The 14769-nt window shown below is 39.0% G+C and overlaps 2 protein-coding genes and 1 pseudogene across 2 annotated transcripts; all 3 read right to left on the bottom strand.

Moving 5' to 3' along the window:
- Positions 1-2242: 2242 nt before the first annotated feature.
- On the bottom strand, positions 2243-3178 carry LOC114069700 (olfactory receptor 6Y1-like). Its single transcript, XM_027906667.1, has one exon. It carries the CDS (start codon positions 3176-3178, stop codon positions 2243-2245), a length of 936 nt encoding a protein of 311 aa, XP_027762468.1.
- A 4250-nt stretch (positions 3179-7428) lies between these two features.
- On the bottom strand, positions 7429-8215 carry LOC114069695 (annotated as a pseudogene).
- Positions 8216-13071: 4856 nt separating this feature from the next.
- Positions 13072-14022, bottom strand: LOC114069694 (olfactory receptor 6B1-like). Its single transcript, XM_027906661.1, has one exon. The coding sequence runs from the start codon at positions 14020-14022 to the stop codon at positions 13072-13074; it is 951 nt and encodes a 316-aa protein (XP_027762462.1).
- Positions 14023-14769: the final 747 nt, after the last annotated feature.

The following is a 14769-nucleotide window of genomic DNA, read 5'->3' as shown; positions in this document are numbered from 1 at the left end:
GCACATCCATCCCTCCTGAACCCCCTTGTTTTTAAGGGTTGTTTCCCAGATGTTCTTGATAAAAAAGCTTCTCAAATTTAGTGACTGATGATAGATCAATTTTTTCTAAAACCAGACTATTTTATATTTGCATACATTCCCATCAGCTCCCAGAGGCAGAGAGCAAGACTGAGAGAGAAGGTAAGAGTCTTAAAAGCTAAAACTGGACTTCCAGTCTTACCTATATTACTTGTGGGAGGTGACTTATTTACATCTAACCTTGAATTTGCGAAAGCGTTTATTAGAAAAACTTTCAGACATGAACTTTTAGATGCAAGAGATAGCTTGCATTCTCAAAAAGACTGTGTTTGTATAGAACTTTTCTGTGTTTTCTCTTTCCCTAAGAACACTTAGAAACCTCTGTTGAATAGGTAATCAATTATTTGTTTCAGGTTATCTAACGACACCATTATTAGTGTACCTAAACCCATAATAATTGGATGATAATCCTCTACACAGTGTATTTGAAAGATTTTCTTGACATTAATTTCCAAACAATCACCTTCAGATCAGTGCTTTAAACCCAGTGTCAGTGTGTGTAGCCAAATCACTGTATTAAAGGAACTTCACACCGTGCAAAATTTATTACTTCAATGGAAAACTCACTATAGACTACTGAAATGCTATCATTTGCACTTTATAAATGAAAAACTGAAATGAGAGGAGAAATAGATTAGGTGATTATTGGTGTATAAATAATTTAACATACTGTAAGAAGAACAAAGTGACCTAACACTGTACTGATTTTGGCTTGGATAGAGTTAAATTACTTCATAGTAGCTTGTATGGGTCTAAATTCTGGATTTGTGATGAAAACAGTGTTGAGAACACAGGAATGTTTTAGCTCTGCCACAGTGTCAAGGCCTTTGCTGCTTCTTGTACAACTCTGCCAGTGAGGATGCTGGAGGTGGGCAAGAAGTTGTGAGGGAACAGAACTGGGACAGCTGACCCCAGCTGACCATATAGGATCATGCTCAGCAATAAAAACTGAGGAAAGAAAGAGGATGCAGGGATGTTTGGAGTGATTGCATTTGTCTTTTCAAGTAACTGTTACTCATGATTCCTGTTTTCCTAGAGATGGCTGAACATAAAGGCATATATTATAGATAAAGAGAATAAATATCCTTTATGGTGATAATCCATATGCAATAGAGGTAAAGGAGCCTAAGGTAGTTTGCCTAGATATCTAAATAGACATTAGACTTCAATGTCTAAATTATAGGTATTTTTGGAGGAATCTCTATCTACCTGTATCTGTAGCTGTTGATCTCTAATGCAGATTTAAAGAACCACTGGATTTTTGGCTCCTTTCCAATGGTTCGTATTGTAATGTGTATTCATATTGTGTCAGTTACCTATTTTCTCATCACAGATTTTCTGCTAATACCTGTAATACAGCCAGCACCCAACATTTCTGGTCATAGCTCCCCATTATGGTTAACTTCAGGCTGTTCTTGACACCACTCCCTAACCTTGTGCTCAAGTATTCACAAAGGTCTGATTTAAAACAGTTGTATCTGTGGCAATATGTGGCAACAATATGCATAGACAAGTTCTTCCAGCAAGTGTCTTACAGTTTCTTCCCTGGAAAACTGGATGTTTCATGAAGTGCAAAATCTGAAAAGGCCATATGCTAATAAAGAGCATAGAATACCAGAAATTACAGTCTCAGTCACAAACTCAAACCCATATTTAATATGGTCATATAGAGATGCACTTAGCTGACAGATTTATTTGTTTGCTTGTTTGTTACAGAATATTAAATGTTTTGAAGCACTTTGATATTCTGAACATGGAGTAGTTTTCTTAGAGGCACCAATTCACCAGATGATCAGTGTTTAACTCAGTCTTTCCAGACTCGTGCAGACTGCTGGATCCAAGGCTCACGCATTTCCAAAACTTCTCTTGAAAACTGGAGAAGTCATTCAGCTGGAGAGTTAAGAATGGGTGACAACATAGATTCTTTGGGGGAAAACAAACAAAAAAAAAACCCCAATCATCTCAAACCAAAAGCATAGTATAAACATAGATCTAACTTAGATTTATTAAGCTCTAGTTCAGGAAATATGGGCACCGCATGCATGAACTGGAGAGTTTCACTTTGGCATGGATTAAGCTCTGGACTTCCTGACATTAGCTCATCAGCACTGCCAGTTGATCTCCACGAGCAAAGCCCCTTCTCCAGGAGTCTGTATTTGATTTCTCAGATGTGTCTTGTGCAAGTAAAAACCTTTCCCAGAGCAAACCTGACTTCTTTGTTTCTAAGACAATATACAAGAGGATTCAGGAGTGGCACAACTACTGTGTACAGGACTGATACCAACTTGTTAGCCCTATAGGTATACATGAGCTTAGGATGGGCATAAGTGAAAAGAGTGGTGGAGTAGAACAATAACACTACAATCAAATGGGAGCTGCAGGTGGAAAAGGCCTTTTGCCTCCCCTGAGAAGAGGGGATCTTCAATACAGCGAATATGATGCAAATATAGGAGGTCACCACAGTACAAAGAGGTACCATGATGACCATCAGGGCCAAGATGAAGTCCACTAGCTCAGCCAAAGAGGAATCACTGCAGGACATATTCAGTAAGGGTGAAATATCACAGAAATAATGATTGATTGCACCTACATCACAGAACGAGAGCTGGGCTATAAAACTCAGCTTGATAGAAGAAGTGATCAAACCACACATCCAACAGCCAGCTATCAGCTGAGCACAAAACTGATGATTCATGATGAGTGAGTATCTGAGAGGTCTGCATATGGCCAGGAAGCGGTCATAGGCCATAACAGCTAACAGGACATACTCAGTACAAATGAAAGTCACAAAGAAATACAACTGTGTCATGCACCCCTGGAATGAGATATGTTTGTCATGAGAGAGGACATCTCTAAGCATCTTTGGCTCAATGACAGAAACATACCCGATCTCTAAGAAAGACAGATTCCCTAGGAAGAAATACATGGGGTTTTGCAGAGTGTGGTTATTTCGGATTACGAGAATAATAAGGAAGTTTTCCAACACAGTTGATAAATAAGCCAGAAGTAAAGCAGAGAAGATAAGCAGCTGCAGTTCAGCAGTGGTGGGAAAACCCAGAAGAATGAAATACGTGACTTTGGTTTCATTCCTCCCACCCATTCTGTAGAAGAGAGATGAGCTTATCCACCTGTAATAAATTAATACAATGAAACCTAACTACACAGGCTTAAATTCATAGCAATATGTTACACCAGCACTTAAAGACATTGTAAAAGTTCAAACACTTTGTTGCTGCCTTTTTGGAAATCAATTTTTTTAAATCTATCTACTCAATTCAGAATTTTAATTTTAAAAATTAAGGCATGATTTTTACTTTATATTTCATGGAGATAAATTTGCATTCCAAGTCCTGTCTCATCTAAGATGCAGGTCTAAAATAAGCCAGATGAATGATGCTATGATATTGTCCATCCAGTATAAAGAAGTTATAGGTTATGACCTTGTAGATAGACCTTCACGTTGCCAGTGTTTTATTTTCTTCATCTAAATATTTCTAAAGTTATATCATGTATATCCCATGAATTGTGATGGAATTGTGAAGTCCCACACGGATATATTCAATTTGATGTTTAAAAAACTCTCCGAACATATCTGAAGGAGCCCATTAGAGGTTTCTGTGTCTAGCTCTGAGGAGACTTACGTCTCCATAAAGCTTATTGAGATAAAAAGTACACAAAGCATCTGAGATACATCAAAACTGCAAGCAAATTATAATTCTGGGTCTGGTTTGTTTGCAGCTAACTCAGATTAATCCTTCAGAAATAAAACCAGCTCAGCCTGTGCTATTAAAAAGAAAACTGTTCTCAACCTTCTGTAGTGGGAATTCAGAGCAGAATCCACTGCCTTAGTTGATCCTAGAGCGTATGATCAATAGGGGACAGAGGAAGCGTAGACTGTTGTGTCGGTCGCATGATTTATACCAACACAGATAAAACGGTCACTTTATTTACCTTTGGTGTCTCATGAGATTTTATTAAGAAATTGTAGATAGCCTCCCAGTGGAAGCAATCACAGAAAGAGAGATTGTTTCCTCTGTGATTCCATGCAGAGTAGAAGTAAGAAACTCTGAAAATGTCTAACATTTTTTCTGAGACAATGAACAGTGAAATAATACCAGGTAGTGCCTATTGATTTTTGTAGGGCAGAGGAAAATAAAAACATACCCTGAGGCAGAGGATATGGCAGTCATTTACCAAAAGCTAATGTAGAAAAATACTTTAGTGTCCTAATCTAAATCCAGAGCCTTAACTGGTGATCACTTCAGAGTATTTTTACCTACACTGGAGTTACTTGTACAACCTTCAGATCTATAAATAACCACGATATGCATTTTCTGAATAGTACAAGACAGTACAAATATTATGTTGAAATGACTCCTCCACTAGTCTCTCTATTAGAATAGACAGACTCAGTTTCTTGGGTTGCCTGATCCTATATAGCTGTCTCACTGACATATGGAAACTCACTTTAGTGCCTGAGTACCTGTTTAAGTACTCCCAGTTATGTACAATAATTATCAACTAAAACTCCACCATCAAAATGGAGTTTTATATATATATATTTACATTTAATTATATGTTAGATATAGGATTCATTTGTACCAATTTAAACACCTAATATGCAAACATTTAAGACTGAGTTCAGCTGCCTAAGCACAGCAGTTTAGTGTCATTTGGCATGGTCTAAATTCTTACTCGTTTCCACTTAAAGGGACTCAAAACCAGCATAGCCATAGGAATCCAGGAAGCAGTTTTGGTAGTGTGGTGGCTTTACCTTAACTGAACACCAGGTTCCCACCAAAACTTCTCTATCACTCCCCATCTTTGACTTGTCAGGAGAGAGAAAATATAATCAAAGGCTCATGGGTTGAGATAAGGAAAGGGAGAAATCCCTCACCAATTGTCATCATGGGAAAATCAGACTCAACTTGGGGAAATTATCTGATTTTATTATCAATCAAATTAGCGTAAGATAATGAGAATAATGGAGATAATGGACTCTCTCCGATCTACCACTATATCCAACAGTTATTTACAGGAGAGATGGTAAGAATATGGCTAGTCTTTTTTTATCTGATGAGGAGAATGCTGAGAGGGGACCTAAAAGCAGTCTTCAGCAACTTCAGTTGTGGCAGAAAAACTAACATAGGGCAAAAGCCACAAACTGTGATTTATCAGGGTACATCAGCAGAAACTTTTTTTATGTGGAGGGAAATGCAGAGTTGGGCAAGTGAGTACTTAGTAAGTCCAGGTAACAAAACAACGTTGAGAGAAGAGACCTGATTCTCTGGCATTGAAAGGGGAGTATTGGGAACTTCTGTAGGGTGAAAGATATTAAAAGATACTGAGAAAGGGCTGCTGTCTTACAAGGTGTCACATACTAAGGATGTAGTTATCATGTAAGATTGCAAAATCAGCAAAACCAAAGCAAATGCTGAGAAAACCATAAGAATAACTTGTTTATTTGGAGAAAGGAAAAGGAGAAAAAAGGAATATAGCAAACAATATAATTAGAGCTGTTCTAGGATCTATGTTCATCAGCCCTGTACTTAGTCAGTACAGCCTGATGCAGGACAACAAATATGTTATTCTTATCATATGATATATTTGACTTGATTTCACTGTTAGAGATATGGAGTGATTTCTCTAGTGCTGGTCAGGGAAGAAGGGAGAAACTCCTTCCCAGAGGGCAAACTAAGCTTTTTATCAGACTGCCTCTGATAGAGATGGGTCACACGAGGCTGGAATTAGAACCACAAGCCTTCATACATACTGTGTCCTATGTCCTTCCCTAGTCCCAAGATAGGGAGAAGATGAGAATTTTAAGTGCAGGAACCTCTGTGACTGCCTGTATAGATAAGGCAAAACAGCTTCATCCTCTGTGGCTGGAGTAACCTTGAAGGTTTAACTGGCATTTGAAAAGATGAATTGGAATTGAACACTCATATATTCACAGTGAGCACTAACAAATGACAGGTGTGGAACAGACAAGTGATGTGCATGGCATGCATCTGTCTTATGGGTAGTTAAAAGCTTGAGGATTAATTGCTCTTTTGTGTGTAACTTCTGTAATGCAACTCAGGCACAGCCTGACTGTTCTAAAAGGGATGGTTGATGAAGAGTGTGAAATCTAGACATTCTGGGCTACATAGCCAGGGGAACTGCATTGTTGTATATAATATTTAATACTCAAACAATTTCAAACACTGTCAAAATAAAGGTGAATGTCTTATTAAATGAATTTTAATGTAGTTGCATCAGAAGTGTTTTAACCAGAGTGTCATTCTAAATAAACAAACAAGTAAAAACCAAATTAAATGGAAAAAAAGGATCCCTTAAAAGAAATGAATATTAAGATCCATGGGGGAAGAAGCATGGGGGAAACTGAGAAGTTGATATTGCTGTTGTGGAACAGAGAAGTGGCAGTGAATAGCACACAACAGACTGATAGAAGACCTGGGTGAACAGATGCAAAAGGCTTCGAAGTAGGTCACAATCAAGGAATTGCTCATTAGCATGGCCACCTTCACCAAAAGGGGCCTGTCAGGATATATCTGACACTATGATATGTTTAGCAAAATGGCCACAGATCACTCCCTAGAGTAAAGGAATTTACTGGTACAGATGTTGGCAAAGGCAGCAGAGATGACGCCACTTAATCTAAAATACACAAAATTCCAAAACAACTGTATGTTGAGTCATATTCAAATTAAGACACAGTGTCTTCAGCAGAATATATGACAGAAATTATTGAAAATGGCCTATATAAAAAGGAAAAAAGTTATTTTCTTTGCAGTGTAGAGGATTTAAAGTCTTCAATTTATTTAGATTATTTATTTCAACCTCAAGTTGAGCTTCTTCCATTCCACAGTAAGCACTTTCTTACCTTCTACTGTTACTATCTTTCAGTAGGATTGATCCAAATTCCTAAGCTTCTTGTGGAATTTGAGACAGCATAGAGTGTCTTGAGACCTCCCCTTTTGGACCAGCAGATATGATACAGGAACTGCAGAAAAGACTCTTCCCTTCTAAAATCACATTTGTAAATGTGTAAAGAAGAATACCAAAGGTCTTTAAAACATTAAGCAGGTGCCTGTAGTTAGGCATATGCATCCCACCTTATCTGTCAGATATTGCCTGGATTTGGATATATGATATTAACAGATGTAAATTCTGTTCTCAAAGCCATTGATGTACGAGATCCCAGACATTTCTTTTTGTTCCCTGAAGTGCATGTCAGTCAAAGCAGATAAGGGGTCATATGTCTCAGTTTCTTGAGTTACCCAGCATTATTATGATTGCAGATCTGACTAAGTACAACCTAGATATTAAAACCTTTTCTTCTGGCTCTCACATTCTGTCCATAGGAACAATCTTTATGGTGGACAACAATGGTTTGAGAGACCTTGGGGACCATCTGCCTAACAATGAAGATTTTTTCATAGCCACTTTAACCTCCTGGTTCCTTTGACAGTAAATGAAGGGATTGAGCATGGGATATACAGCACTGTGCACAGTAGACACAAGCTTGTGGAAGTCAAAAAGATGGATTCTTTTGGGTCAAGCATACATGAACAGAGAGCCTGAAAAGAAGATAATGGCTACAGTGAGGTGCAAAGCACAGGTGAAGAACGCCTTCTTCCTGCTCTGGGATGTGGGGACATGCAAGATAGTGCTGATGATGCATATATAGTAAATAATTGTGACAGAGTGTGGAACCAACAAGATAAGTAAGGCCAGGATGACATTCACTGTTCCAGCCACTGTCATTTCCACACATGACATATTCAGCAAGGGGCTGATGTCACTCAAGAAGTGCTTGATGATATCGGAGCCACAAAAAGACATCTGAGAGATGAAAACTACTTTCAACATGGAGGTAAAGAAGCCCTTGAGCCAAGAGCATGTGTCAAGTAACATGCAGAGCTGGTGGTTCATGATGACCGAATAGCTCAGGGGATTGCAGATGGCCACCTAACAATCATAAGTCATAACTGCAAGGAAGACACACTCAGTACAAATAAGAGAGCTGAAGAAGTAAAGCTGCATCATACAGCCTCCAAAAGATGTATTCCTGCTTTCAACAAGAAAGTTCTCCAACAGTGGCTGAGATGTACCAAGCCTCATGGAAGGAGAGGTTGCTGAGAAAAGAATACATGGGGCAAATAGTTCATATGTATGAAGATAATTGAGAGTATATTGAGAGTATATTTTCCAAGAAGGTCAGCATGTAGACCAACAGGAATATCACAAAGATCAACATCTGAAATTCCATGGTGTCGTGGTTTTGCCCAACCGACCAGCCCCTGGGGCTGAAGATGGTTTTGTCCAGGTGGATTTCCAGACAAAAAGGACAATCAAAACTCTTAGTGACACCTTTGCTAATTACATATTTAAGAAAAAGGAAGAGAAGGCTTGTTGCACAGTTAAAATTAGGCAGCAATTTGGGAGCGGCAGTGGGCCCTGAGGAGGGCCAGGGTTCCCTCCTCCCCCAGCTTGGGCTGGGTGGCAGGTGCGGCACTGAAGCCCCCCTTCTCTCTTGTAAGAGAGTGAAGAAAAAAAAACTTTAGAAGAACTGATTACTTGGACGAAGAACTGCTACAGAAGAATTCTGGCGAAGAGATAAGAGACCTCCAAGGTCAAAGCTGGCAGCTACAGGAGAGAGAAAGAAAGTTCGAAAGAAGGAGGGCTGTTTCTTCCCCCTTTTGCTCTCTCCCTTCAGCAGGGAAAAGACTGAAAAATAATCCCTATCGCCTGTAGAAGATTGTTGGGGTGAGGAGACCCTCATGTGACTCACAAAGGAGCTTGTGGATGTACCAGGAAGTTGAGACTTCATGAGAGGGACTGAAATGAGGCAGAGTCCTGTTGAAGATTTGTGACCCTGAGGCTTACGCTGGAGCAAAAAATGGCTCGGGTAAGCTTGGGATCTCAGTGAGAGATCCATGCTGCTGGTGCTGGAGATCTGTAAACCTGAGAGAACTTACGCTGGAGCAGAAAATGGCTCGGGTAAGGATGTTGGGATCTACGTGTGAGATCCACGCTAGACCCATGTCGGAGAGGTCTATCAAGGACTGGGAAGGGACCTTCACAGGAAAACAAGGGTGGACTCATAAGCCATTATCCCCTGTGACCCTGTGGGGAAGATCCATGGTAGGCAAGTGTCCCCTTGCAAGACCATGGAAGAGAAAACCTTTAGGACTTGGGTAACCCCCAGCCTTCGGAGGGGGATAGGCCCAGCTCTGGAGGCCAACACAGAGCAAGAGAGAAAGAGTTCCAGCTATGACGAGAGTGCTGCAGTTATTGAGGAGACCTGGAACTCCGAGAATGGAGGAAGAGACTGCTTTTCCTCTTTGGACTGATATAAAGGGGGGAGAAGTATTTCTGTAAATACATAGCACTTTTACTTAAGTAGAATTGTTATAGATATAGTTCCTTAGTAGTTTTTATTTTACTACTAATAAATGTTCATACTATTTTCCCCAAATCCAGTCTCTTTTGTCTGCATAAACCTTCTCTCAACTAATAATAATTGTGTGGGAGGTGTGAAAGCAAATTGACCCAGAGCAAAACCATGACACATGGTAATTGGAAATCCCAAGAGGACAAAGTCCTGGAAAATTTTTTTATCCTTCATGACAAAGGGAAGAGCATCAAGCTTCAGAGAAAAAATAAAGGCAATGAGAAAGAAAGTGGATTAATATTTTAGAAATCAAAGAAATAATGAGAAGAAAAACTGCAGAGAAAGAAAAGAAAAAATGGCAAGATAGAAGAGAGAGAGAGAAAGAGTGATAATAGTAAGGAAAGGAAAAACATGAGGGGAGGGAGAAAAGAAAGAGCATTATTACATTCAGATCATACACCATTTTGAAGATACAAGAGCACATTCAATATGAGATTTTGATATCTGGTTCATAATTAGTGGACTAGATTATTAGTGAAATCCATGGGTGTTTAATGCCCATAGAACAGCTGGATGCACAATTCTCTTTAACTTGCAGGGGATGCTGAATATTCAGGATGCATCTGTATGACTTAGACAGTTGGGCTTAGTTCTAGAAATCTAAGTTATTCCAGCACTGCCTGTGAAATAGAGCTACATTTTCACAGCATAGAAAGCCTCAGGATATTCACTAAGTGAACCAGGTATTTCCAGAGTTCATCATGTGTTATACTAAATAAAGCTCTCTGGGAAGATGAATTATGTTTTGGAGAAATGCATTTCATTTCTATGTCTGTGTCTCTTCCACTCCATACCCTGTTTTGCCGTTTCTCTGTCTGTCCACCTTTAATTTTTTTTTCTAATGCTCATTTTCATTTCAAATTCCTAAAAGACAAAAAACCTCTCAAACTGGAAAATGAACATTTCTCTCCTTTAAGTTTGCCATCCTGTAATCTAATAAAAGATTTAATATAGGATTTAAAACACCTGTAATATTTTATTTCTTGTTAAAAGCAAAGAAACAAACCACCTCTTCTCCCTTTCCCGGATTCATTAGAGAAGAGCATATAACAAACTAGATTTTCAGTGATGAAAAAACATCCATCCTCATAAAATGACTCATTGACACTGAAATACCACTCCAGGTTTTGTTAATTTAAAATATTTTATACCTGCAGAAGTGGTTATATAAAACATAATTTAAGACTTGTAATGTGCAAACTCATATAACTTTGTAACCATGACTGTTAGCTTTTATTACCACGAGAAATTCCAAAAGTCTAAAAAGAAGCTGAAAAATGTTGCCTTTTTTTCATAGCCTAAATTACATTATTAACCCATTTGTCTCCCTGGCACATATATTCAGTACTTCCTGACCCAGACAGTATTAACTCTACTTATAAAACCAGGGATATCTGAGTGCTTCAAATTTCAAACTGTCCATCTTACACATCAGTCAAATCTCTGAATAAGCAATTGCAAGAGATTGATAGTGACTCTCCTAAGTCAAATATAATACTTACATTTCTCTGTCACTTGAACTGGAGAAAACACCTGAGCTACCTTAACATAAGAAGACTATACTGAGAAGCTGGAATTCATCTCATGAAATTTAGATAGCTGTCAGTTTAATTATCGAATATATAATAGAGTCAGCTTGTTTTATTTCTAGGGAATAAAAAAAGACAGGCATTTCCAGGTAGTACTTCTCCCATTAAGAAGAAAACATGTCAGAGGAATTATTCCATAGCCACATCTATTCCTCTCTTCCTTGACTCTATAAGCACATATCAACAAGCAGCTCAGAAGCTCACATATGTTGCTCACTGTAGTTCCTGTGTGTGCTGTACACAGTGAAATACCAGTGGATAAATTCCTCCTTGGAAGGCTGTGATTGCCCTACAAAGATTCCTGAAGAAGAACTGTGAAAATCTTATTGTCTCTTCAGTTCAGTATAAGATTACATAAGATAGGGAGCCCCTGGTGGTCTAGTGGTTAAAGGCGCTGCGCTGTCACCGCCGAGGACCGGGTTCGATTCCCGGTCGGGGCCACTCCCCGGGCAGATGGAGCTCGTTAGCCCTGTAAGACAATCCATCTACGTCCTGAGGACCTCGCTGCCACCGTCCAAGCTCGTTTGGCCCCGGCAGATGAACCTCAGGATTAAAGGGTGGGCTCAGTTCTGCGCACACTGTGTCTCACCTAAACAATCCAATGAGCAGGCTGGAAGGTGGAAAGACCTTCCCTGGTTCTTTGTTCACGAAGACTGGCCATTATATATATATATATATATATATATATATATACATAAGATGTAAGTAATTACTCATGGGATTGCAGTGTTTACTTTTCTTGTGTATAAATAAGGGGTCCAAGAAGGAAAATCATGAAGGCTAATTCCGGCTTTCTGATGCTTTCTACGCAGCACTTGCAGGAAACAAAACAATAGCCTAACTTAGCTGCTGTGAAATGTCTTCTGGAGGTGATAATTCCTCAGTTACTGGCTAGTGATTCTCCCTATGAATAAATCACTGACAGAAATTCTTCAGGAACTACACAGAACTGTGTAATATGAATCTGTACCTGAGTAGTTATCTATTATTGTGCCTACATGATCAACTGTTTTCACAAAGCATAATACCCCTGCAAGTGGAACTGATTTGTCTACACATTCATGTATTGTGACTATTTCATAAATAAGGGGTCTGATATATCACTCAAGACCTTTGGCAAGACCTTAACCTTTCTGGAGAGAAGGACATTTGAAATATGACTTGAAACATGAATGTTACTTTAGGAAAGATCAGGACTCCTACAGTTCCAGTGTCTGTATAGATACCAGATGGTATCAGAAATACTGTTAGATGCCTGTGTTTAGACAACTGATTCTTCTTCAGCACTTATATATATCTCCTCATGCAGTATAGAAGGACCAGAGGAAAACAGCACTTGAAAATCAGGAGGCTCACTTAGCATTTAAAATGGAAATCAAACTATGCAAATCAACCCTCTTCTCTAAACTTAAAACTTTGTTTTGTGAGTCTCAGCTAATTCCCAAAGTTATATTTAAAGTTAGTAACAAAGGAAGTTCTCAGTGTTGATTCATGTTCTCCTATGGCAGCTATCTAAAATGACCAATATTATCTGAATTACTGAAGTTCCCATCCTAATCCCTGTGAAAAAAAGGTTGACATAACTATTTATTTGCTGCCTCAAGTTCTTTGAATCACAGTTTCATTTTAATTTGGATCAGGGTCAGAATGCAATATTGTTCTTTGATGCATACCAAAGATATACATTAAGCGAAGATGATGTTTATTGTATTTTCTACTCCTCAGGAATGATGTGCAATATGTTCATTAGAAATACCTTCTTTTACATTCATGTAGTATTAGCATTCACTGATGTTAGCTGAACATGCAGAGTGACTCAGGAAAAGGATTTCTTAACCACTGATGTTGAAAGAAAACCATAATACTCATTTCTGTCAAAGTCTTATTAGACTTTCATAGGGTTCAGAAAAGTTCAGTCAGAAGACTTATCTTCCAAGCATTGCATTAGTGATCAGATGCTGAAACCCTGGGGAGAGCAGCCACAACCTTCCATAAAATGTCTTTTACTTCCTGATTCCTCAGACAGTAAATCAATGGATTTAGCACTGGAGTGACTATAGTGTAAATTATGGAAACCAGCTTGTTGAAATCCAAGGAGTGTATACTCCTGGGTCGGGCATACATGAAGAGGGTGGCTGAGAAGAAGATGATGACAACAGCGAGGTGAGAAACACAGGTGGAGAAGGCTTTCTTCCTGTTCTGGTCCTTGGGAATGGACACAATGGCGCTGATTATGCACATGTAAGAAATTACAATGACAGAGAGGGGAATCAACAAAATAACCAAGGCCAAGACAAAGTCCACCATCTCTGCGACTAACGGCTTGGTGCAAGAAAGGTTGAGCAACGGGCTGATGTCACAGTAGAAGTGGTTGATGACACCGGGGCCACAGAAGGAGAGCTGGGAAATGAAGAAGACCTTTAGCAGAGACATCAGAAAGCCAACCAGCCAAGAGCCCATGGCCAGGTGCACACAGAGTCTGTGGTTCATGATGACTGTGTAGTGCAGCGGGTTGCAGATGGCCACACAGCGGTCATAGGCCATGACAGCCAGAAGGACACATTCAGTACAGACCAGGGCAATGAAAAAGTAGAGCTGGGCCATACATCCTGTGAAAGAGATGTTCTTATTCTTCACTAGAAAGTTGACCAACAATTTAGGAACAGTGACTGAGATGTACCAGGCCTCTAGAAAAGCTAGATGGCCTAAGAAAAAGTACATGGGCTTGTGGAGCTGGGGATGCCTTATGACTAAAGTGATGATAACTATGTTTTCAATGACAGTCAGCAAATATACAGCGAGGAAAATTACAAACAATAGAGCCTGTAGCTCTGTGATGGTAGGGAATCCCACGAGGATGAACTCATGGATGTAGGTATTATTTTCTTGTATCATGAAGACCTGGAATGTATAAGGAGGAAAAATAAAGCAATAAGGAACATCTTGTATTATCTCCCCCAACCATCCTTTTCATACTGGAGTTACAAATACCCAGTTTAAGTAGACATTCCACACCAGTTGCTTAATTGACATTCTTTATTTTTTAACCAATTCTGAGAATGTTTGATGCCTACAGTAGAATTGGTGATTCAGATCCTCACTTCAAGAAAATGCTTAGGCTTCACTGATTTCCTCACAGAGCTTCTTACCCCTTATTTCACTTAAAAGGCAGTCAAAGGGAAAAGGCAACATTATGAAATGTGCTTTTGACCTCAGTTCCAAGCTGGCCCCCAGGTGGCTGCTAATGACAAGAGATCCAGATAAAAGCACAGCCTTTCTGATTGACTAGACTCGTGTAAAGGAAACTTGAGCTGTTTTATTCTCTTCCTTGCTCTTGAATATTTGCAGAAGAAAAAAGGTGGTTTTTCTCTCAAATATAGTACTTTCATTAAGTTTGCTAGGGTTATGGGATGTATGTATTTCTTTTCTTTTCAAAATTGGAAAGGACCTCTGTACCTGAAAATGTCTCATTTTCAGTATATTGATGGATTGACTAAAATATTATGTCATTTCTCATCCCAAATAACAGCTTTCATATAGTTTTAGACTGCAGTAATTACAATACACATTAAAAAATTTTTCTTCTAGATTGATTTATAAAATTTGTCTTGATTTATCACAAAATACCTGAAGTTTGATGTT

Source organism: Empidonax traillii, unplaced genomic scaffold, assembly GCF_003031625.1.
Source record: "Empidonax traillii isolate 1590-97213 ecotype Southwest subspecies unplaced genomic scaffold, ASM303162v1 scaffold1340:size210426, whole genome shotgun sequence".
NCBI lineage: Eukaryota > Metazoa > Chordata > Aves > Passeriformes > Tyrannidae > Empidonax > Empidonax traillii.
The sequence above is the reverse complement of the archived record's forward strand: the minus strand, read 5'-3'. Positions and strand labels throughout refer to the sequence as shown.

Excerpts from the sequence above, each read along its gene's own strand:
- LOC114069700 (XM_027906667.1), bottom strand. The coding sequence starts at position 3,178 with ATGGGTGGGAGGAATGAAACCAAAGTCACGTATTTCATTCTTCTGGGT.
- LOC114069694 (XM_027906661.1), bottom strand. The coding sequence starts at position 14,022 with ATGATACAAGAAAATAATACCTACATCCATGAGTTCATCCTCGTGGGA.